At 41.2% G+C, this 24856-nt stretch overlaps 1 protein-coding gene across 3 annotated transcripts; it reads left to right on the top strand.

Annotated features, from left to right (window-relative positions):
- Positions 1-795: 795 nt before the first annotated feature.
- On the top strand, positions 796-7230 carry LOC111880840 (probable LRR receptor-like serine/threonine-protein kinase RFK1). Of its 3 annotated transcripts, XM_023877256.3 has the most exons (25): positions 796-1010; positions 1517-1691; positions 1817-1888; positions 2002-2070; positions 2168-2239; positions 2366-2437; positions 2516-2587; positions 2682-2753; positions 2989-3060; positions 3158-3229; positions 3310-3381; positions 3480-3548; positions 3684-3749; positions 3852-3914; positions 4036-4083; positions 4178-4221; positions 4331-4722; positions 4916-5111; positions 5206-5361; positions 5444-5562; positions 5646-5856; positions 5940-6177; positions 6263-6413; positions 6508-6902; positions 7024-7230. In XM_023877256.3, the coding sequence occupies exons 1-24, from the start codon at positions 917-919 to the stop codon at positions 6889-6891; spliced, it is 3051 nt and encodes a 1016-aa protein (XP_023733024.1). In that variant the 5' UTR covers positions 796-916; the 3' UTR covers positions 6892-6902; positions 7024-7230. The 3 variants fall into 3 exon arrangements, with proteins under 3 accessions (XP_023733024.1, XP_023733023.1, XP_023733025.1); XM_023877255.3 differs by having other exon boundaries at positions 6508-7230; XM_023877257.3 differs by having other exon boundaries at positions 852-1010; positions 1517-1683; positions 6508-7230.
- The last annotated feature ends 17626 nt before the right edge of the window (positions 7231-24856 follow it).

Genomic DNA, 24856 nt, shown 5'->3' on the forward strand with positions numbered 1-24856 from the left:
ATATATTCGATATTTATATAATATCTTTTAAGTTAATTATTGAATTAGATATTAAACATATTACTATATACTATATTAGTAATATACACTTGGTGTCATCTCTTCAGAAATAAATACTAATTGACTTCAAAAGTGGTTGTTAGTTAAATGTTGCTTTAAACATACGCTCTTAATTTTTTTAGAAATTTTAAACATATTGAATTATTGATTGGGTTTTACTATAATTCTATCTAGTTTAAAAGTATTATATTAGTTTAATATGTTGATTAATAAAGATCGTTTGCTTGAAACTAACCCGATATCTTCAAATTTGAAAAATATTATAAATTTTATGAATGTTAATTACTTGCTACCAACTATTTTTGTAAAATACGTTTTTGGTATCATTCATTGGTTATGGGATCGGCTTAAAACTTAATCTAGACTATTTAATTATTACCTAACATAAACAATATTTTATAATTACTTTCAAACGTACGAAACATTATTCCTAGAAAACAAACTAAAAATACCTGTCAATCAAACATAAGATAAGATAATTATTATAAATATTAACAAAATGACAAATAAAAGATGACAAACAAAACATATTATATACTTATTTGGTGTAACAATATATACCCAATTTTCTTATTTTCTCCCCCTTTTTCCATCTAGTCAAGAAACACCCACACGTATCATGTATCTATCACCATTTAGTAGCTTTCATGTATGATGCTGTTCAAAAGATATTAAAAAAAGAATTTCATGTATGACTATTTGATATAGACTAGCACAACTTGCCATACACAATTGACTTATTTACTCATTTTCTCGATGGATCTTCAAAATTTGCAGCCGATTGCTCTCAAATAGTTTCACACCCATTCATCTCTATCTTCTCATCTCCCTCACCAAACTCTTCACCTCTGCAACAATGGCGGAAAGAATACTTGGATTCATGCTGTTCTTAACTCTCAACTTTCTCATCTCCCTTCGATGTTCTGAATCCACTGTGCCTCCACAAGAAGGTAAGCTAATTTTTCTCGAATATTATATCAAAAACCCCGTTTTTCTAATCTCACGTACATGGGTTTCCAAAATCTTGATTTATTTCGCCTTCAAATTTTATATTATTGTTTCTTCAAGAATCTTGATTTGCATGCCAAGAAGCAGTTAAGAAGATGGGAGTTGAAAATTTTCTTGGATTTGGGATAATTTCGACCTTTTCTACAAATCCAAATCAAATCAAAAAAGTTATCTTTTGTTGCATCTTTTTAAGAGTTCATACGGATCTTTATAAGCCAAATAGTACATCTTTTCATGATTGAAGGTTTGTTGTTATTCGGTATGATCTAGAGAGTAAAGTACTGAATCCAATGATTATTAAACTAAATCATTCAAATCCCACTTATGAGTAATTTGTCTTTTGTGTTTTTACTAATATATACCTCCAAAATCTTTCTTGTACACTTTGGGTTATAAAAGATATGATTTATTTATTTATATATTTATTTTTTCTTCTAATATGATTCAGTGGTAACTGTCTCAAACATTCTTGCTGACATGAATGCAACAAGTTGGAGATTTAATGGTGAAAGTTGCAATCTTGAAATGATTTTTCAAGTCCCAAGATTATCAAGTGAAGCTAATGCAAGCATTGGATGTGATTGCAACATTGGAAACGATACAGATTGTCATGTCGTAAGGATGTATAAACTACAAAGTCCCTTCTTTTTTTTTCCTATTCACTTTTTATAAAAAAAAATATATATCATTATTTGGTTATAATCTTTAGTATAAAATCATAAATTTAATATTTTTTTCATGTATGTAGCACACACAAGTGGTATAGTCTTGACGGGATACTTTCGCCTGAAATGGCAAAACTTCCTTACCTTCGATCATTGTAAGTCTTCTTTTAGACCTTGTGAAATCTCTTTTTTACCCTTTAGTTAGTTAAGTTGGATTTTAACAAAATTGAAAGTATTTTAATTTATTCGTTCTATATGCATTATGCAGTGATGTTGCTTACAATTACTTACAAGGCACAATACCACCTGAGTGGGGTGTAACACGGTTGCAAGACATGTAAAATCTCTTTTTTACCCTTTAGTTTCAAATATAATCTTTTGTTTATGAGAACTAGAAATTGAGAAATCTTTATGTGTATCCTTCCATTTGCAAGTTCGATTCTTGGAAACCGTATCTCCGGGGCAATCCCACCGGAACTAGGCAATATCACGACTCTCACAAGGCTGTATGTGAAATTCCTTTTTTACCCTTTAACTTTTGTTTTCGGGGCAATTCTGACATTTTACTATAAGGGTCGAATTCTTTTTGCTTTTCTGGTTTTATCTACTCATATAGTTCAAATTCTTTTCAGGGACTTTGAAGCAAACTATCTTTCAGGAACAATTCCACCCGAATTAGGGAAATTATATAATTTGAAACATTTGTAAGGCTTGCTGTATAATTTATTTATTTTATTTTTAAAGAAAAAATTATATATTTACACCAAATTATTAATTTTCAGGATGTTGTCCTCGAACCGGTTTACAGGGAGGCTGCCGCCGGCACTTGGTCAACTAGGAAACCTAACAAATTTGTAAAATGTTTGACTTTGTTTGGTTTTGCAATTATTTTTCTGGACAAAATTGAAATTTTTATTTATATTTTCTATTATTTTTTGTATAATACAGTAGGATAAACGAATGCAACTTCAGTGGGCCCATACCTGATTTTATACAGAATTGGAAACAGCTTAACAGATTGTAAGATGTTCTTTTTTGTAATTTGTTACTAGTCGTACGTCTAATTTTATTATACACCTTCAAATAGTTTTAAAAATATTAAAATTAATTTTACTCTATTTTAAATCTGTGTGAAAACAATGCTACAACAACTTGAACAACTTGTTTATTGTCCTTATTATCGGTTGTCTTTTTGTGCTTAAATTTATATTACAAAGTCATAAATAAATATTCTAATATTCGGATGTTTTTGAAGAGAGATGGTGGCGAGTGGACTCACTGGACCGATTCCTTCAAACATAAATCTTCTCGAGAGCCTAACCGATCTGTGAGTTGACTCACCGGACTCACTTGTTATTTCGTGAATTTGTTTATTTTTATTTTTATTTTTTAGTTATTAGCTCATGGTGACTCTTATTTTGCAGGAGACTTGGTGACATAACTGGGCCCTCTCAGCAATTTCCTCCCCTTAGAAATGCGACAGCATTAATAAGATTGTATGCATGCAGATAGTTCTCAAATTTTGTACTAAATCGTGTATATATAATATATTCTAAAATTTTGTTTATAAATTTAGGATCTTGAGAAATTGCAACCTTTCTGGAGAATTACCGGATTATATTTGGCAAGTGAGAGAACTCGAATTGTTGTAAGTATATGCTAAATGGGCTTCGATTCTTTTGATTCTCCATGTTATGTATAAATACTTTTTAATGACTTATTTTCGTTAATGACTTTGATATATAGGGATGTAAGTTTTAACAATTTAGTAGGGAGAATATCTAACCGCGTCCTTGGGAGGAGCCTACGATACGTGTAAGTCATAAATATACCGTCACAGTAGCAGTAGCAGTAGCAGTCACAGTAATTGTCGCATGCAGTAGCAGTAGCAGTAACAGTCACAGTAATATTCAAGAACTTAACCAAGTATCTTGATGCCATCTTGAACAGGTTTTTAACCCGTAACATGCTAAGCGGAGACATACCGGATGAGTTGTTGGTAAACGGGGCTGCTATGTAAGTTTATTTCGTGAATATTTATGTTAAAAGTTTGTCTTGCATTCTTATCTATTAATTAAGAAATTATAACCTTTTATTTGACTAATGTACATGGTTCAGTGATCTTTCCTACAACAATTTTACATGGCAACAACCTAATCAACCTTCATGCGAACAAAACACGTAAAGACTTCTCATTCTGGCTTTCTCAAATATACAAGTCCATCTTTTGCTTGTTTTATGTATAATTTTATATGTTTATTTATTTTTTATATAAAGAGTTCTTCCTTTGTTGTTATATTAGGAATACATACGTAAACTTGTTTAGAAGCTCTTCAACCGGAAACCCAATGTAAGAATAAGATAGTGTCCGGCTTTTCGTTGGTTTTAATATCATTTATATATCTTTTCCATATGCATTGATGTTTATACGATTTTTTCAACAGACAAGATGTGCTTCCATGCAAGGAGGATACCACATGTCGTAGATGTAAGTTTTAACGAAACACCCATATATAGCTTACCTGATTAAGTCAATTCCCATTGAGTATGACTTTATATCATATTAATATGTGGATTCTCATATTGTTTTATGGCAGATGCGTGTTCGGTGCATGTTAATTGTGGTGGGAATGATGTGATGGTTACAGAAAGTAACGGACAATCGGTTCTTTACAAAGGAGATGCTGACGTGGATGGTGGTGCAGCAAAATTATATGAAAGTGACAAGAATTGGGGATTTAGTAGTACTGGAGACTTCATGGATGACAATATTTATCAGAACACGCGATACGTAGAATCTTTGCAAGGAAACACGAGCTTACCACAATTGTACACAACCGCACGTCTATCACCAATCACGCTTACTTACTTCAGCTATTGTTTGGAAAACGGGGAGTATTTGGTTAATTTGCACTTTGCAGAGATCGTGTTCATTAACGATACTACGTTTAGAAGTCTTGGTCGCCGGATATTTGATATTTATATCCAGGTAATACAATTTGTTATCTGCTATCTGTCTATCTGTTATCGCTATCTCTATCTCTCTCTAACTATCTTTTATCTGTTATCTGTTAGCGCTATTTGTTATCGCTATCTCTATCTCTCTCTAACTATCTTTTATCTGTTAGCGCTATTTGTTACTGGCTATCTGTTACCTGCTAATTAAGTTGTATGTGATATAGGGACAATTAGTTAAAAGGAATTTCAATATACAAGAAGCGGCTGGTGGGTTTGGGAGGCCGGTGGTTGTACCCTTCAATGCTAGTGTGACAAATAACATTTTAGAGATACGGTTTTATTGGGCGGGTAAAGGAACGACCCGTTTTCCAAGAAGAGGAGTCTATGGACCTCTTGTATCGGCTATTGATGTTGACCCATGTAAGCTATCCAAATACATAATTCATGATTCATCACAAAATTCTCGTCATTTGGTTATTGAATGGTTTGCATTTGTTTTTTTAATGTTGTGTAGACTTTAAAACTTGTTCGGAAGGTGGAAAAAAGAAAAACAAAGCTGCGGTTTTTATCGGTGTCGGGGTTGCGGTTCCATGTCTTGTATTGTTGTTGGTTTTGATCATTTTGTGGAGGAGAAAAAGTTTCAAAGGGCGAAATAGAGCGAATGACAAAGGTATGGATTTGTCTTTAATCTTTGATCAATTTGATTAAATATTTGATAATGAATCTGTTTAAATAACTTTTTTCTTGAACAGATTTTGAAGGAATGTCGATGAAAACAATTTCGTTTTCGTATAAACAACTTAAATCAGCTACTAACAACTTTAGCCCTTCTAACAAAATCGGGGAAGGAGGCTTTGGGCCAGTCTACAAGGTTATAATCGTAAAACAACATGTTAATTTGTGTGATTATGGTTTTTGTGTTTGTTGACATAACATTTTCTATGATGATTTCAGGGTACGTTGGGTGATGGCACTGTGATTGCAGTGAAGCAGCTTTCAGCTCAATCAAGGCAAGGAAACCGTGAGTTCTTGAATGAGATTGGTGTGATTTCATGCTTACAACATCCGAATCTTGTTAAACTCCATGGATGTTGCATTGAAGAAGATCAATTGTTGCTTGTTTATGAGTATATGGAAAATAATAGTCTTGCAAACGCTTTGTTTGGTGAGTGTCTTCTTCAGGATTCTTGTTAAATGATAGCAAAATTTCCATATTTTGTATCGATAATTTGTTTGTTATTAATACAGAGTCGAAAAAAAGTCTTTTGATGCTGGATTGGGCAACGAGGTTCAAGATATGTATTGGGATTGCTAAAGGTTTAGCTTTTCTTCATGAGGAATCAAGGATCAAAATTGTGCATCGGGACATCAAAGCCACAAACGTTTTGCTTGATAAAGATCTGAACCCTAAAATATCAGATTTTGGATTGGCAAGGTTAAATGAGGAGGAGAAGACTCACGTTAGCACCAGAGTTGCAGGAACAATGTAATCCTTCAAATCCTTGCAAAATAGTCTGACAAATTTGGTTATTTAAACAGTTATTTAATGAGATCTTGATCATTATTTGCAGAGGATACATGGCACCTGAGTATGCACTTTGGGGTTACTTGAGCGATAAAGCAGATGTTTATAGCTTTGGAGTCCTGGCGTTGGAGATTGTCAGTGGAAAGAAGAACAACAGTTACGTTCCAATAAACGATTGCATTTGTCTTCTAGATTGGGTATGTTTCGGATTTTGATAGTCAGATCCAAAACTAAATTGAGTTTACTGAAATTTATCTGTAGATCTGATTACTCTTTGAATTGATTATGCAGGCTTGTCGATTGGAAACGAGTAAACAATACGAAGAACTTTTTGACGAGAGATTAGAGTCGAGAATCAACAAAGAAGAAGCGGAAACCGTGGTGAAAGTAGCGCTTCTGTGCACAAACGGTTCTGCGTCGGTGAGGCCGACGATGACGGAGGTTGTAAGCATGCTCGACGGGAAAACTTGTGTGCCGGAGATAATTCCGGAATCGAATGAATACTCCGAAGATTTGAGATTCAAAGCGATGAGAGACTTTCGACGTGAGATGAAAGGTCAAAACAGTTACAGCGGCGGTCAAACTCAGACCACGATTCCGACAGGTACGAATTATTCTTTGACGTCTTCTGATGATCAGTTTGAGATCCAATCCGTCGATACCAGATCCTACTGAAGAAGATTGAGGTTCGAATTTTTCGTTTTTGGTTGAACACAGATTTTTTAGCAATTAGGGTTTAGATTGTTGGCGCAATACAAAAAAAACGATCGATTTGAATTTGTGTGTTGTTTCTTGTCTTACGAGTAGCAAATGGTTTGAAAACATGTCATTGATGATCCGGGGAGAATGGATCACGGCGTCACAGGGGCGGCCGGCGGAGACTCTTGTTCCCTCCGGCTTCACATTTTTTTTTTGTATATTTTATATAATTTGTATAAATCTTAACGAAATAGGCAGTTGTATACTTGTATAATCTTATACAAAAAAATAATGTTTTTTAGTTTCTCCGAGTAACTTATGAGTGTTAAACTATGAATCATCGAATCAATAGAGTAAAAGAATAATGATTTCAAAAGATAGTATAGTTTAGATTCTATATATATTAAGTTAATTATGTTTATTTTTGTATGTATTTAGTGCTTTTATATATATATATATATATATATATATATATATATATATATATATATATATATATATATATATATATATATATATATATATATATATATATATATATATATATGGAAATGTTATTTGGAAAACAAAAAAACCCTTAAAATCATAAAAATACATAAAAAAACCTAGAGATCACAAAAAAAATTTTGACATTTTTTATGAAAAAATCGCAGGTTTTTAAAGAAAATCGCTGAAAAAAATTTTGAAAAAAAAAATTATAAAAAAAAATGATTTTTTATTTTTTTTCAATGAATTTTTATAAAAAGCTGCGATTTTTTATAAAAAAAATTCAAAAAAAAGTTTTGTGATCTCTAAAATATTGTCAAAACAATTTTTCATTTTTAAAACATACACATACTCATAAAATATTGTCAAAACATATTATATCAATTGTTATCATCACAAAACATCTCTCTAGAATCTCAAACATAAACTTCATAAGTGTGTACGAATCATGCCGGCGCATTCCCGCGCTCATCACTAGTACCTGAAACACATAACACACAACTGTAAGCATAAATGCTTAGTGAGTTCTCTAAAATACCACATACAACATATACGCCACTCGAGGCTATAATATGACCTTTCGGTTGATGTGTCTCAGCAGGACCCTCCAGTCCCGTTGATTCGTTGGGCCCTCCGACCCGGTCTAAATCGTTGGACCCTCTGGTCCGGTCTGTATCATTGGATCTTCTGGTCCGGTCTACACAATCATATAGCATACAAATATCACATAGCACATAGATTCACATAATCTTATACATAACACTTAAGACCCTCCGGTCCACATAAATACCACATTAGGTAACGTATAGTGAGAAGACTCACCTCGTATAGCTCGGTAACTCGCAATCTCGGAAATCTCGGACTCCGTGGGATAAGGCCTAGCCTCCGCCTAATCATATGAAATAAGTACTCGATATCAACACATTTCCCAAGGCTAGACCATCCCTTCTCTTAATACTCTTATGAGGGTAAAAAACCATTTTACCCTTCACATGGCTCAAATACCCTAAAGTTGACCAAACCCTAAAAGTCAACAAAAGTCAACCCTTCGGGTTACGCTGCGCGTACCAAACATGTACGCTGGGCGTAACCGATAACATCAGAGGATCGGGGTGCGCCACCCCCTACGCTGCGCGTACTAGAATTACTCCCGGCGTAATACCCAGTTTCAGTCCTTCAGCTCTTGGGGTCTTAAACAGTTACGACCCACGTCCAACTTTTAGATTTGACCATATCTAACCCTCCAAAACCATAAAGTCAATGACTTTAAGCCCTTGCATGGCTGAATAAGTCACTAGCACCCAAAACATCTCATTCTCTAACCCTTGAAGGCATAGAACTCAAGCATGACCTCATATCATCGACCAAAATGGGGACTTTATGGATCTAGACCACAAATACTACAGAAAAGGGACAGATCTTGGACCATGGAGCACCTTACACTCATAAAGTCTCCACCTTTGGGGTTTTTAACCCTAGAAATGGCACATGCAACCACAACCAAAAAGAAGAGGAAAGTTTTGAACTTTATACCTCTAAATGCAGCTCCTTTCTCTGTAGATCTCAGATCCAAGCTTACACTTCAAGCTTTTAGTATCCACAAGCTCCTTTCTTCCTTCTTCAATAACACACCAAGGCATTATTAGCTCCAAGAACACACACACTCACTAAGGATGATGGAAGGCTCTCTCTTAGGGTTTTACTCACTGATATGGAGGCTGAGGAATGAGCCTTAGCATCCTTTAAATAGTGCACAAGTCTTAATAGGGTTTTGCATCTGGGCCGGGACCGCCCAGCGTACCTAGTGACTCCGCGTCCAAAATAAGCGCATGAGTACGCGCAGCGTACCCCTCTGGTACGCCCAGCGTACTCACTTGCAAGGTTTCCTCCACTCAAGGACCAATCATGATCAATTGACAAAGAATAAGGGCGAAATAAATGCACTTGAATCTCGGGGTGTTACACACGGTCTCACAAAATTACAATGATTTCAAATGAACCTGAACCTATATATATATATATATATATATATATATATATATATATATATATATATATTCACTTGTGTTTTTTTACATTGTATATACATGACTATTAAAAATAATATTCATATACAAGTAAAAAACATAAATGACTAAATATGTATAAAAAAACATTGATAATTAAATGTAAGCAAAATTAAACATAAGTGACTAAATATGTATTCAACCTAAATTATAGTACATTTTTAAGTCGTTATCTGTAGATTAAAAGATTATTTCTTACTAGAATGTAGGTAAAATGGATGACGAATTATGATTTATTCATATTCTGCAAATGTTAGAACTTTTAAAAATATTCTACGAAATGTAAAATGTTCGGTGTCAATACATTTTTCCAATAAATTCCTTATTAATGTATAATTGTCGGTCGTATTACTGAATCCTCGACAATTGTAATGACTCAAAATTCTAAATAAAAAATTTATTTTTAAACCGGAAAAATCAATCATTCATTCATTCAATACTCAAATCAAGTTCCTAATAGCTCCATAATGGATAAAGTTTCCAACTTTATCAATTAGGATAATCAAAACAACCAATATCTAGTTTTTAAGCCTTAAATGGACCGAAAATGCATCTTTCTCAACTTAATTCATTAAGTCTAAGTCTCGAACCTTCAAATCTGAGTAAATATGATGTTTAAGTGGATAAAGTTTCCAACTTTATCCATAATAATGTCACAAACTTTCAAGATCTAAACTTTATGCACTAAAATGACCAAAAAGTGACAAATTTGACAAACAGCTAGATCTATGAAACCAATGAGCAAGTATGAAGCTTTTACCTTCAATGGTCCAAATATGAGGCAAACTTGTTGGATCTATACTTGAACCCTTCTTTGATACACTTTGCCACCACATTGTTCTTCAAGATTTCTTCTTCTAATGGAGAAATAAGCTCATAAATGATGTCAGGGCTCAAAATAAGAGATATGAGGCTATGGTTTCAAGTTAGAGGCTCAAGAGAGTGGAGATTAATGATAAGAAGGACCTCAAGGGGTTAGACACCTTAAATAAGGCTCAAAACCCAGAAGTTAGGGTTTTTACATTGCAGAACTACGTCATGCATAATCTTAGGGATGTTATGCATACTCCATAAATAACGTGCCCCATCTTCAACATGTATGCCATGCGTACACCCTTGTGTACTACCAAACTCCCTTTGTATAACTTCAAACAATCATAACTTCTTCGTTTAACTCCGTTTTTTTATGATCTTTATATCCACGGAAAGGTATCGACGATCCTCACAACTCTATCTAGTTAAATGAGTAAAAACATCTCAAACTAAAATCTTTAATTTATGCAAGAAGTCCAAAACATTACCTTTTCCATTTTTCCCCTCAGCTTCCATCGAACAATCTCAAGTTTAAATCACTTATCCAACATCATACACATCCAATAGAGTCTAAACTCCCTTCCATTGAAGCCCAATGCCTCCATTTGATCCATTAATTATCCATAATCCTAAAATAAGAACTTCTTGAACTAGGATGTTACAATTCTCCCCCACTTAAACTGAATTTCGTCATTGAAATCTGTCATGGTTGGAATTTCTGAAAACAATGTCTTCTATCCCATGAGCTCCCACTAACCACTTTGAAATCAAGGCATCCATACAGAAAACTTGAGAGATCACTCGGAACCCATAGCTGTCGACAACAACCCAATAACTTGAAAGTACTCGACTGCAACAACTATCTTTCGCTCCCTAACTATAAAACCTAACTTCCAGATAAACCACTCAGACTGAAAAACTTCTCAAAAACTGGAGCTACAACTAATTCCATCAGTAATCCTGAAATAAGAACTTCTCCATTCCATTGAAGCCCCAGACCCCATTTGATCCATTAATTATCCTTAATCTTAAAATAAGAACTTCTCAAAACAGGATATTACATGAATAATGTTTCGTATCAATATGACAAAGATGTCAAAGGTGTAATATATGTATTAAGAGATTTTGTAATATATGATCTAAAGTACATATAAAATTATCAATTATGAAAAAAATATTAACATAAGTAAATGTTAAATATTATTATGGAAATTATGAATTTTTTCACATTTAATTATGTTAATATTTCTTATAATTAATGCATTTCAGCTAATATTTATCATTAATTAAAGACAAAATTGCAAAAATGGTCCATGTTGTTTGTCAATTTCTTTGGGTAAGGTCCAAAAAAAGAGTTTATTGGCAAAAAGGTCCGTATTTGTTGGTTTTGTTGTGGTTTTGGTCCCTACTTCGTTTAAGTTTAACAGCTTGACTATTAAGTTTTGACAAATGACGGATTTACCCCCAATGACCATTTCTGCAGTTTTATCTTTTTACCTGTAACATCCAGAAATCAGGTATACCTCATTGGCCCTTCTTCTTTCCCTAAGTTGTTAGTTTTAGCCCTTGTGTAGTTTGTGTGATGATCGAGTACGTTGGGCGTAATATAGGGTACGATGCACGTACTCGTGAGCGTATTCATGACGCGAAGGTTGCCTAGTACGCGAGGCGTACCAAGGTGTACGCGGGGCGTACCAGGCCCAGAATGAAACCCTAATTCTAAGTGAGCCACCTATTTAAAGAACGTTATGGCCTCATTGTTGGCCACCATTTCCAGAGACTTGCCCATCCAAAACCCTAATCCTCGTTCTTGAAGCTTGAGAGTGCCCTTGAGAGCTTGTTGGTGTGTTCTTGAGCCATAAGAGTATAAAGAAAGCTTTGGAGAAGAAGGAGTAAGAGCCCAAGCACTTGGATTTGAGCTTAACAGTGTGAGAAGCTTCATTTGGAGGTATAAAGCTTCAAAATTTCTTCCTTTTTCTGTTGTGTGTTCTTATATGGGATGTTTTAGGGTTTTTATCCCAAAAGTTAATGGCTTTGTGAGTTGATGAGCTCTAAGAACCTAGATTTGTCCCTTGCTAGTGTATTTCGTGTTATAAAGTCATAAAAATCCAATCTTGGTCATTAAGAGCTAGCCATGCATGGGTTATGGGCTTGAGAAAGAAAATGGGTGAAGGTTTTGAGTGCTTAAGGCCAAACCAGCAATGCTAAGGCGTAAAGTCTTCGACTTTATGGATTAGGAGGTTGTAGGGGGTCCAGATCTGCATTTTGAGCCAAGTTCTTAACTGATATATACCATAAGGAGGAAATAGTGAAACTGGGACGTACGGTGAGCGTAAATCCCCGTACGCGGGGTGTAGGGTTCAATCAGCCCGATATCAGCGTAGTGGACGAGTACGCCCAACGTAGGAATCTGCTACGTGTAGCGTACTCGCAGACGTTGACTTTTGTTGACTTTTAGGGTTCGGTCAACAAATGGACTTTTGGATTCAAGTAGGGGTAAAATGGTCTTTTACCCTTTTTGTGAGAGCCTAGGGGGTGGTCTAGCTTAATGAGTGTTGTTATTCAATAAAAATTTATGTTTATGTGTATTAGACGGAGGCTAGACCGGAGATTAGAGTCCGAGATTATTCTGAGATAGTTCGAGGTGAGTCTTCTCACTATACCTTACCTTGAGTGGTAATTATATGTGACCGGAATGTCGTATGTGCTTATACGTGATATGTAATATATGTTTTATTTGACATGTTATGTTATGAGTTGCCTGGTTCGGACTGGAAGGTCGACAGGGCTTGGACCGGAAGGTCAACAGAGTTGGGTCGGAAGGTCAATAGTGTTGGGCCGAAAGGTTAACATAGTAGGACCGGAAGGCCATCAGGGTAGGGCTGGAAGGTCTACCAGAGTTGTGGAGCCGGAAGGTCCACTGAGACACATTGGACGGAAGGCATCATAGAGCTATAGCCTCAAGTGGCTAATTTATATGCATGTGGTATTTTGGGGAACTCACTAAGCATTTGTGTTTACCGTGTTATGTGTTATGTGTTATGTGTTTCAGGTACCTCAAAGGATCGCGGGAAGGCACCGTCGTGATTGTACACACACTTTTGATTTTGAGTTGTATTTGTGGATCCTGGAATTGAACAATTGTTATGAAAACTTGTTGATTGATTTTTGGAGATGTAACGTTGAGACATATGTTTTATGAATATTAAAAATGAAAAATTTTATTTGAAAAATCATGTCGTTACAAGTTGGTACCAGAGCCTTGGTTTGAGGGATTCGAATGCACCTTCGGGCATATCTGGACTCAAATTGAGGATTTGAGAAAAGTTTTCAAAAATAAACAATTTTTCTAAAAAGAGAAGAGGATTTCCAGAAAAGAGCAGTGTGTACAATCAACCAGCGGTCAAACGGTGATTTCCCAAAATACCCTTACGTTATGTGTTATGTTATTATGAGATGTGTTATGCATGGTAGAATAGGCTAGGTAATTCATATCTTAGGACTAGAGTGGCCTGATATGTGATGCCTTAGCCTAGGAGTTTCTGCTGTTGTGAGTTGCTTTGAGTGCATGTAGGTAGCAGAGAGTAGCATGTGAGAAGTCTGCTAGAGAGTAGGTTGTATTCAAGGTGGTATAGAGTACTTGCAAGTTGGGATCCTAGGAGGAGGACTTGGTGTGGATACGGATATGGTGTGGAAGGTAGTATTGGGCCCGTACTACTGAAAGCATCGGATCGGTAAGCATTCCAAGTAAGAATCCTTAGGGTGCTAAGGAACAAGTAGGAACGGTTGATCGAGTGTGAGTAATATTGGTCGAGTCTCTGATTATTTTATGTCGTATTTCAGAGGCATCATGGTGGGTACGCGCCACACTCCAGTGAGCAGCAGTGTTAGCGATGATGAGATTCGCAGGATGATTCATGATGAGGTGGTTACAGCCATTCGATCTGAGATACCGTAGATGATTGGGTCTATCAAGACCACGCTAATTGAGACATTTGACAAGTGATACGCTACTCTTACCGATGTTGTTGTTGCTGCGGCCACCGTAGCCGTTGCTGGTGCTAGGCCACAGGGGGGTGACTCGTTGTTGTACCGGGAGTTCAGCAACACGAAGCCACCAGAGTTTGATGGAATTCAGGATCCGATAGCAGCGATGAGATGGATTTCTGACATTGAGGGATGCTTCTATACATGTTCTTGTCCAGAGCATCTGAGGGTACGGTTCGCGCTGAACCAGCTTCGCTTGGGAGCGAAGGATTGGTGGAAATTTGTGACAGTCGATTTCTCTGCTACAGAGCTTACCGCGATGACTTTGGAGAGGTTCACCGCTATGTTTCGAGACGAGTACGTTCCCCCGGTGGAGAGGGAACGGTTGGCCCATGAGTTCTTGTCCCTCAAGCAGGGGATTGAGTCTATGACTGTGATCACGTGGATGTTTCATGAGAGGGCGTTGTTTTGCCCTGAGCACGTGTCTACTGAGCAGGCACGTATGAGCCGACATCTGAACATACTGAGGAGAGACATTCATGAGTTCATGACGAACTCGCCGTATTGAACATTTTTCGAGCTCCAGGAAAATGCTCGGAAGAGGGAGATCGAGCTAGAGACTTAGGCCAGAAAGGAGGCGGAGTCTCAGAGGAGGGATAGGCGGCCGACACAGTCTCAGCCAGCGGCCAAGCGGGCAAAGCCCGCTGATTCGAGACCGGGAGGCAAGAAGGGTCACACTTATGGAAAGTGCGGCACGAGTCACGAGGGAGTCTGTCGATCAGGTGTTTGCTACAAGTGTGGCAAGGAGGGGTACATAGCCAAGGATTTCCCCAAGGGGTTCACAGTCTGTTTTCACTATAACCAGACCGGCCATCGGAAGGCCAAATGCTCGCAGCTGTTGTGTAACAGCCCGGATTTCCAGGTATTTTATTGTTTTGTATTTTTGGTGTTTTGAGAGGGGACTCGGCGAGTTGGAGCTCAGACTCGCCGAGTAAGGTCGCGATTCTGGACGCGGGATTCGTCTGGACTCGGCGAGTCCACGCTGTTTAATGAAACCCTAATTTCTCGGGTTTGGGACCTATTTAAAGGGCCTTATGGCCGTCATTTGCACCCAACAATCCATAGAGAGAAACCCTAGAGTGCTTTAGCGATTTGAGAGAGAAAGGAAGCATTTCTTGACATTTGTGTGTTGTTTAGCAAAGAAGAGGGAGGCTCTAGCCAAGAGGAGGCAAAGGGGACTGCTATTCGGTGGATTTGAAGCTTAGCCCTTCAATCTAAAGGTATGATTTCGGCTCATCTCCTGTTTTGTGAAGTATATTTGATTTTAGGGTTTCTTGTGATCTTGTTGAGTTGATTGGACGGCCAAATAGCCCCTTGTTAGTGATGAGACTTCGGATCTGGATCCATAGAGGTCCAGAGAGCCTCATTCATCAAGCTTTATATAGATCAATGGAGGTTATGACCTTGAGTAGTGAGATTTGTTGATGATTCTTCATATATGGTCATATAGAGGTTGTTTATGCACAAAGTTTGGAGCTTTACGTGGTGAATCATTCTAGGAAGGCCAGATCTATGAATTGTTGGAATAGATCTGACCTTAGAAGCAAGTTTGAGTGATTGCATGGCATGGACTCGCCGAGTCCGATGAGCAGACTCGGCGAGTAGCTTGAAGATTGCCTTGGACCGACCAGTGAGTGGTCCAGTCGAGTCATGGATTGACCCAGTGAGTCAGGGCGAGTTAGAGAGGGTTGTCAAGTGGTCTGAGTCGAGCTGGGACTCGCCGAGTCGTTCTTGAGACTCGGCGAGTTGAGTCGGGGTGGCCCTGCGATTCTTCCAGGTGGAACTCGTCGAGTCAGGAGGAGTACTCGACGTGTGAGAAGGGAATCCTAGAGAGTTGGTGAAAACGTCTAGACTCGCCGAGTTGCCCTCGTGCACTCGCCGAGTCCGGTCAAAGTTGACCGTTGACCAGAGTTGACCTGTGTTGACTTCTTGGGGATAGTCAACCTTAGAGATAAAAAGTGTTAATTAGAGACATATGATGTTATAGGAGGATTATAGCTCGGAGGATCGGGCACGAGGGATTCAGGATTTGTGAGTCATCGAGATCCGCGAGGTGAGTCTTCTCACTATACTTTACCTTGAGTAGGTAATCAGAGTTATGTGTTAGTGTATGTATGTTATGTGTATGTTATGTGTTGTACTGCATTATTCTATGTGATTTATGCTGTGCATGATTATAGAGTTGGAACCGGAAGGTTTCTAGAGTTAGAACCTGAGGGTTCACAGAGTTGGGTGCACGGACCCATAGAGTGATAGCCTCGAGTGGCTAATATGTGTTTATGTGGTATTTTGGGGAACTCACTAAGCTTCGTGCTTACAGTGTTAGTGTTGTTGTTTCAGGTACTAGCGATGACCGTGGGAAGGCGCCGGCTTGATCTGTACACACGCAGGGGACTTTGATATATTTACATTGATCTTGGGATTTTGTGTAATGTGAATTGAGATTTAAATCTGATGTTTTACTGAAAAATTAATGAGAAATGTTTTTATAAATTGTGAAAAAAAATTATTTTAAAATTTTCGGTGTTACAAGTTGGTATCAGAGCCTTGGTTTGAGGGATTCGAGTACACCTTCGGGCGTATTTGAACTCAAACTGAGGATTTAAAATGTATTTTCAAAAAAAAAAAAGTAAAAGATTTTTGAAAAACGCAGAGCAAGAGATGTGTGTACGATCAGTCAGCGCCCGGACGGTGATTTCCCAAAATACATTTATATATTATGTGATATTGATATGATGTATCCGCATGCTAGAGTAGGCTAGGTATTGCTATTAGGACTAGGGTGGCTTGATTTGTGATGCCTTAGCCTAGGGAGATGTGAGCTGCTATGAGATGCTTGAGAGTGAGTAGGTAGCAGCGAGGGGCTTATGAGAGATCTATTAGAGAGTGGTCTATGCATGATAGAGTACTTGAGACCTGGGATCCAAAGAGAAGGACTTGGAGTGTATTCCGGTGCAGTGCGGACAGTAGTATTGGGCCCGTACTACTGGAAGCACCGGGGCGGTGTGCAGCCCAAGTCAGAATCTTTGGAATGCCAAGAATCGAGGAGGAAAGAGTTGACGAGTGTGAGCATACTCGTGTGGATTCTAATTTATCGTATGTTGTATTTCAGAGGTAGATCATGGTGAGGACACGTTTGATGCCCGAGAGCAGTGGTACCAGTGAGGAGGAGATCCGCCGGATCATTCAGGAGGAGGTGGCTGAGGCCATCAGGGCAGAGATACCGGAGATGTTTGGGTCTATAAAGACCACATTGATTGAGACGTTTGATGAGCGTTATGCCGCTCTTTCTGAGGCTGCTGCTGCAGCGGCTACCGCAGCGATTGCTGCTGCAAGGCCGCAGGGTGGGGATGCGTTGCTGTTCCGTGAGTTCAGCAACACAAAACCACCAGAGTTTGATGGTACTCAGGATCCGGTGGCAGCTATGAGGTGGATATTTGATATTGAGGGGTGTTTCTTCACTTGATCGTCTCCTGAGCATCTGAAGGTCCGGTTCGCGCTGAACCAGCTTCGCTTGGGAGCGAAGGACTGGTGGAAGTTCGTGACGGCGCATTATACGCCTGCTGAGCTTTCTGCGGTGACCTGGGAGAGGTTCACCACCATGTTTCGGGATGAGTACGTTCCCCAGGTGGAGAGGGAGCGTTTAGCACAGGAGTTTCTGACCCTCAAGCAGGGTACTGAGTCTGTTACAGCGATCACGAGGATGTTCCACGAGAGGGCGATGTTCTGCCCTGAGCACGTGTCCACTAAGCAGGCACGTATGAGCCGCTACTTGAGCATCTTGAGGCGGGATATTCGGGAGTTCGCTGCGAACTCCTCGTACCGGACATTTGCCGAGCTTCAGGCAAATGCCCGGAAGAGGGAGATTGAGCTTGAGACTCAGGCCAGGGAGGAGGCGGAGTCTCAGGGGAGGGATCGGCGACCGGCACTATCGCAGCCGGCCGCCAAGCGGGCCAAGCCTGCTGATCCCAGACCAGGGAGCCAGAAGGGCCGCACTTGCGGAAAGTGCGGCGAGGGTCATGACGGAGTTTGCCGAGCGGGGTCTTGCTACAAATGTGGCAAGGAGGGGCACATGGCCAAGGACTGCCCCAAAGGGTTTGTAGTGTGCTTTCACTGCAACCAGACCGAACACCGGAAGGCCGAGTGTCTGCAGTTGCGCGGAGCATCTCAGGGGTCTGCTCCTGCCGCCATCAGAGCTACAGAGAGTCGGCCTGTGAAGACCGAGGTGCCGAGAGCTCGAGGGAGAGCCTTCCAGTTGACTGCGGAGGAGGTCCGCGCTGCGCCCGATGTTGTGGCTGGTATGTTTCCTTTCGTGTATTTATTTTTGATATATGATGTTATGCTTATATTATGTTATGCGTAGGTACCTTTCTTGTGAACTCAGTACCTGCTTTAGTGTTATTTGACTCGGGTGCGAGTCGGTCTTTTGTATCTTTGGCCTTTGGTCAGCATATCAGTGTTAGTCGTGAGGCATTGAGTCGGCCTCTGAGAGTTTACATAGCCGACGATAGAGTAATTTGTGCCACAGAGGTTTTCCGGGGATGTGTGTTAGAGATTTTCGGGGTTGAGTTTCCGATTGATCTGATTCCTATTGCGATGGGTGATGTTTGTGTCATTGTGGGCATGGACTGGTTGAGCCGATTCGGCGCGGTTATCGACTGTGAGCGTCAGCTGGTGACTATACGAGACCCTAGTGGGGGAGTTCTTTCGGTGTACGGCGAGGGTACACGTTCGGGATCAGCCTTTTGTTCGGCCGCTAGGGCGAGGCAATGTCTACAGCAGGGCTGTAAGGGTTTTGTGGCGTATGTGATGGATACGCGAGCGACTTCCGAGAGACCGAGTTCAGGTGGGGAGGTACCGGTGGTGCGTGAGTTTCCAGATGTCTTTCCTGAGGAGCTGCCGGGAGTACCTCCTGTGAGGCAAGTGGAGTTTGGTATTGATTTGGTTCCGGGGGCTGCGCCTATAGCTAAGGTGCCTTACCGTCTTGCACCTCCAGAGATGCAAGAGTTATCCTCGCAGCTTCAGGAGTTGCTGGGGAAGGGATTCATTCGGCCGAGCAGCTCGCCGTGGGGGAGCACCTATTCTGTTCGTCAAGAAGAAGGATGGTTCACACCGGATGTGTATTGATTACCGGGAGTTGAACAAGCTGACGGTCAAGAACCGTTACCCGTTGCCGAGGATCGACGATTTATTTGATCAGTTGCAGGGAGCCTCTTGGTTTTCCAAGATCGACTTGAGGTCGGGATATCATCAGGTGAGAGTGCGGGATGAGGACGTCCAGAAGACAGCATTCAGGACGCGATATGGGCATTATGAGTTTGTGGTGATGCCTTTTGGGCTCACCAATGCCCCGGCGGTGTTCATGGATCTCATGAACAGGGTATGCAAGCCGATGTTGGATCGGTCGGTGATTGTATTTATCGATGATATTCTGGTGTATTCGAGATCTAGAGAGCAGCATGAGGAGCATTTGAGGGAGGTCCTTGGGGTATTGAGATCGGAGAAGCTTTATGCAAAGTTCTCCAAGTGTGATTTCTGGTTACGGGAGGTCCAGTTTCTAGGACATCTCGTTAACCAGGAAGGGATTCTGGTCGATCCGGCCAAGGTTGAGGCGGTGATGAGCTGGGAGGTGCCAAAGTCACCCTCTGAGATCAGGAGCTTCCTTGGACTAGCAGGGTATTATCGGAGATTTATCAAGGATTTCTCCAAGATCGCAGTGCCGCTCACCAGATTGACCCGGAAGGGTGTTGCATTCTCATGGGGTCCCGAGCAGCAGACCTCCTTTGAGACACTTCGCCAGAGGTTGTGCGAAGCCCCGATATTAGCTCTCCCGGAAGGGATGGAGGATTTTGTGGTATATTGTGATGCATCGATTTTGGGGTTAGGTGCGGTGTTGATGCAGAGGGGTTATGTGATAGCATATGCATCGAGGCAGCTGAAGCCTCATGAGACGAGATATCCCACGCATGATCTAGAGTTGGGGGCAGTAGTGTTCGCCCTCAAGATTTGGCGCCACTACTTATATGGGGTTCGATGTACGATATACACGGACCATAAGAGCTTGAAGTACTTGATGGATCAGCCCAATCTAAATATGCGTCAGAGGAGGTGGTTAGATGTGGTCAAGGATTATGATTGTGAGATCCTGTACCACCCGGGCAAGGCCAACGTAGTGGCCGATGCGTTGAGCCGCAGGACGGAGAGCACTCCATTGCGAGATGTATGTTTGAGATTGACCATGATAGCTCCGGTATTGGATGCCATTCGTGGGGCACAGGCCGAGGCTGTGCAGCCGGAGATGCAGAAGAGGGAACGGGTCGTTGTTTTGGTTTCAGAATTCGTTACGGATGGGCGAGGGCTTATGACTTTTCAGGGTCGGATTTGGGTACCGTTTGTGGGTGGTACGTGCACTTCTTTGATGGAGGAGGCTCATCGGTCGAAATTTTCGATCCATCCGAGGGCCACGAAGATGTATTTGGATTTGAGGAAAGAGTATTGGTGGCCCTGTATGAAGAGAGACGTCGCATGGTTCGTTGAGAGGTGCTTGACCTGCCGTAGGGTTAAGGCCGAGCACCAGAGGCCGCATGGCAAGTTACAGCCATTGGAGGTTCCCGAATGGAAGTGAGAACAGATCACTATGGATTTCATCACCAAATTGCCGAGGACGGCCAGAGGAGTTGATGCAATTTGGGTGATTGTGGATAGGTTGACGAAGAGCGCTCACTTTCTTGCCATCAGTGAGAGTTCTTCAGCGGAGAAGTTGGCGGAGTTATATGTGAGAGAAGTGGTATCTCGGCATGGGGTGCCGATCTCGATTGTTTCAGACCGTGATGTGCGCTTCACTTCCAGATTCTGGAAGAAATTTCATGAGGAGTTGGGTACTAGATTGCATTTTAGTACCGCATATCATCCCCAGACAGACGGTCAGAGTGAGCGGACGATTCAGACGCTTGAGGACATGCTTCGAGCATGTGTGTTGGATTTCGGGGATAGCTGGGATGCGTATTTACCCTTGGCAGAGTTTTCCTACAACAACAGCCATCATTCGAGCATTGGTATGCCACCCTTTGAGCTGTTGTATGGTAGGAGGTGTCGGACCCCCATTTGCTGGGGAGAGGTTGGGCAGAGAGTGATGGGCAATACAGAGATCGTGCTTCAGACGACAGAGCAGATTCAGCAGGTCAGACAGAGGTTATTGACCGCCCAGAGCCGACAGAAGAGTTACGCAGACAGACGCCGATCCGAGCTTGAGTTTCAGGTCGGCGACTTCGTTCTCCTGAAGGTCTCTCCTTGGAAAGGAGTGATTCGATTCAGGAAGAGGGGCAAGTTGGGGCCCCGGTATATTGGGCCATTTCGCGTGATTGCAAGGGTAGGCCGGGTAGCCTATCGTTTGGAATTGCCAGCAGAGTTGGGGCAAATCCACGACACTTTTCATGTGTCGCAATTGAGGAAATGTATTACCGATGAGTCGGCAGTAGTTCCATTAGAGGATATTCAGGTGGATGCGAGCCTGAATTATGCCGAGAGACCAGTAGCCATCACAGATCGGAAGATCAAGGTACTGAGGAACAAGGAGGTACCTCTGGTGTTGGTTCAGTGGCAACACCGGAAGGGATCAGAGATGACCTGGGAGCCGGAGCGCGAGATGCGGGAATAGCATCCGGAGCTATTTTCAGAACGAGACTTCGAGGGCGAAGTCTAGTTCTAGTGGGGGAGAGTTGTAACAGCCCAGATTTCCAGGTATTTTATTGTTTTGTATTTTTGGTGTTTTGAGAGGGGACTCGGCGAGTTGGAGCTCAGACTCGCCGAGTAGGGTCGCGATTCTGGACGCGGGATTCGTCTGGACTCGGCGAGTCCAGGATATGGACTCGGCGAGTCCACGCTGTTTAATGAAACCCTAATTTCTCGGGTTTGGGACCTATTTAAAGGGCCTTATGGCCGTCATTTGCACCCAACAGTCCATAGAGAGAAACCCTAGAGTGCTTTAGCGATTTGAGAGAGAAAGGAAGCATTTCTTGACATTTGTGTGTTGTTTAGCAAAGAAGAGGGAGGCTCTAGCCAAGAGGAGGCAAAGGGGACTGCTATTCGGTGGATTTGAAGCTTAGCCCTTCAATCTAAAGGTATGATTTCGGCTCATCTCCTGTTTTGTGAAGTATATTTGATTTTAGGGTTTCTTGTGACCTTGTTGAGTTGATTGGAAGGCCAAATAGCCCCTTGTTAGTGATGAGACTTCGGATCTGGATCCATAGAGGTCCAGAGAGCCTCATTCATCAAGCTTTATATAGATCAATGGAGGTTATGACCTTGAGTAGTGAGATTTGTTGATGATTCTTCATATATGGTCATATAGAGGTTGTTTATGCACAAAGTCTGGAGCTTTACGTGGTGAATCATTCTAGGAAGGCCAGATCTATGAATTGTTGGAATAGATCTGACCTTAGAAGCAAGTTTGAGTGATTGCATGGCATGGACTCGCCGAGTCCGATGAGCAGACTCGGCGAGTAGCTTGAAGATTGCCTTGGACCGACCAGTGAGTGGTCCAGTCGAGTCATGGATTGACCCAGTGAGTCAGGGCGAGTTAGAGAGGGTTGTCAAGTGGTCTGAGTCGAGCTGGGACTCGCCGAGTCGTTCTTGAGACTCGGCGAGTTGAGTCGGGGTGGCCCCGCGATTCTTCCAGGTGGAACTCGTCGAGTCAGGAGGAGTACTCGACGTGTGAGAAGGGAATCCTAGAGAGTTGGTGAAAACGTCTAGACTCGCCGAGTTGCCCTCGTGCACTCGCCGAGTCCGGTCAAAGTTGACCGTTGACCAGAGTTGACCTGTGTTGACTTCTTGGGGATAGTCAACCTTAGAGATAAAAAGTGTTAATTAGAGACATATGATGTTATAGGAGGATTATAGCTCGGAGGATCGGGCACGAGGGATTCAGGATTTGTGAGTCATCGAGATCCGCGAGGTGAGTCTTCTCACTATACTTTACCTTGAGTAGGTAATCAGAGTTATGTGTTAGTGTATGTATGTTATGTGTATGTTATGTGTTGTACTGCATTATTCTATGTGATTTATGCTGTGCATGATTATAGAGTTGGAACCGGAAGGTTTCTAGAGTTAGAACCTGAGGGTTCACAGAGTTGGGTGCACGGACCCATAGAGTGATAGCCTCGAGTGGCTAATATGTGTTTATGTGGTATTTTGGGGAACTCACTAAGCTTCGTGCTTACAGTGTTAGTGTTGTTGTTTCAGGTACTAGCGATGACCGTGGGAAGGCGCCGGCTTGATCTGTACACACGCAGGGGACTTTGATATATTTACATTGATCTTGGGATTTTGTGTAATGTGAATTGAGATTTAAATATGATGTTTTACTGAAAAATTAATGAGAAATGTTTTTATAAATTGTGAAAAAAATTATTTTAAAATTTTTGGTGTTACATGTTGCAGGGGTCAGCGCAGGGATTTGCACCTGTTGCTATCTGAGCTACAGAGAGTCGGCCAGTGAAGGCCAAGGCACTAAAGGCTCGCGGGAGAGCCTTTCAGTTCACCGCAGAGGAGGTCCGCGCAGCACCCGACGTTGTGGCTGGTATGTGATCTTTTGTTCATTCTTTTGCTTATATATGGTGCTTATTTGTGATAATGTTTAGGTACTTTTCTTGTGAGTTTTGTACCTGCTTTGGTGTTGTTTGACTCAGGTGCGAGTCGATCTTTCGTATTTTTAGAATTTAGTCGCCACATTAGTATGCGACGAGAGGTGTTGAGTCGGCCTCTGAGAGTCTCTATAGCCGATGAGCATGCGGTGTTTGCGACTGATGTGATCCGGGGATGTGTGATCGAGATTTTTGGAGTTGAGTTTCTGATAGATCTGGTACCGATCGCGATGGGTGATGTCTGTGTTATTGTGGGTATGGATTGGCTGAGTCGATTCGGAGCTATGATTGACTGCGAGCGTCAGATGGTGACGATACGAGACCCTAGTGGGGGAGTGCTTACTATATATGGAGAGGGTACCAGATTAGGGTTAGGATTTTGTTCGGCTGCCAGAGCGAGACAGAGCTTGTAGCAGGGTTGCATGGGTTTTCTGGCGTATGTGTCGAATACGCCGGATACTACGGAGATACCGAGTATTATCGTTGAGGTTCCGGTGGTTAGCGAGTTTTCAGACGTTTTTCCCGAGGAGTTACTGGGTGTGCCTCCCGAGAGGCAAGTGGAATTTCACATTGATTTGCTTCCAGGGGCGGCACCTATCGCCTTGCGCCACCAGAGATGCATGAATTATTCTCGTAGCTTCAGGAGCTGTTGGGAAAGGGTTTTATCCGGTCGAGTAGCTCACCGTGGGGAGCGCCGATCCTTTTTGTTAAGAAGAAGGATGGTTCACACTGGATGTGCATTGATTATTGGGAGTTGAACAAGTTGACAGTCAAGAACCGTTATCCACTCCCGATGATCGACAATCTGTTCGATCAGTTGCAGGGTGCATCTTGGTTCTCCAAGATCAATTTGAGGTCTGATTATCATCAGATGAGAGTTCGTGAGGA

This window comes from Lactuca sativa, chromosome 7 (assembly GCF_002870075.4).
Source record: "Lactuca sativa cultivar Salinas chromosome 7, Lsat_Salinas_v11, whole genome shotgun sequence".
NCBI classification, from domain to species: Eukaryota; Viridiplantae; Streptophyta; class Magnoliopsida; order Asterales; family Asteraceae; genus Lactuca; species Lactuca sativa.

Excerpts from the sequence above, each read along its gene's own strand:
- LOC111880840 (XM_023877255.3), top strand. The coding sequence starts at position 917 with ATGGCGGAAAGAATACTTGGATTCATGCTGTTCTTAACTCTCAACTTT. Across the intron at positions 3,750-3,851 it reads TTGGTAAACGGGGCTGCTAT|TGATCTTTCCTACAACAATT; the intron begins GTAAGTTTATTT and ends TACATGGTTCAG. Across the intron at positions 5,362-5,443 it reads AAATAGAGCGAATGACAAAG|ATTTTGAAGGAATGTCGATG; the intron begins GTATGGATTTGT and ends TTTCTTGAACAG.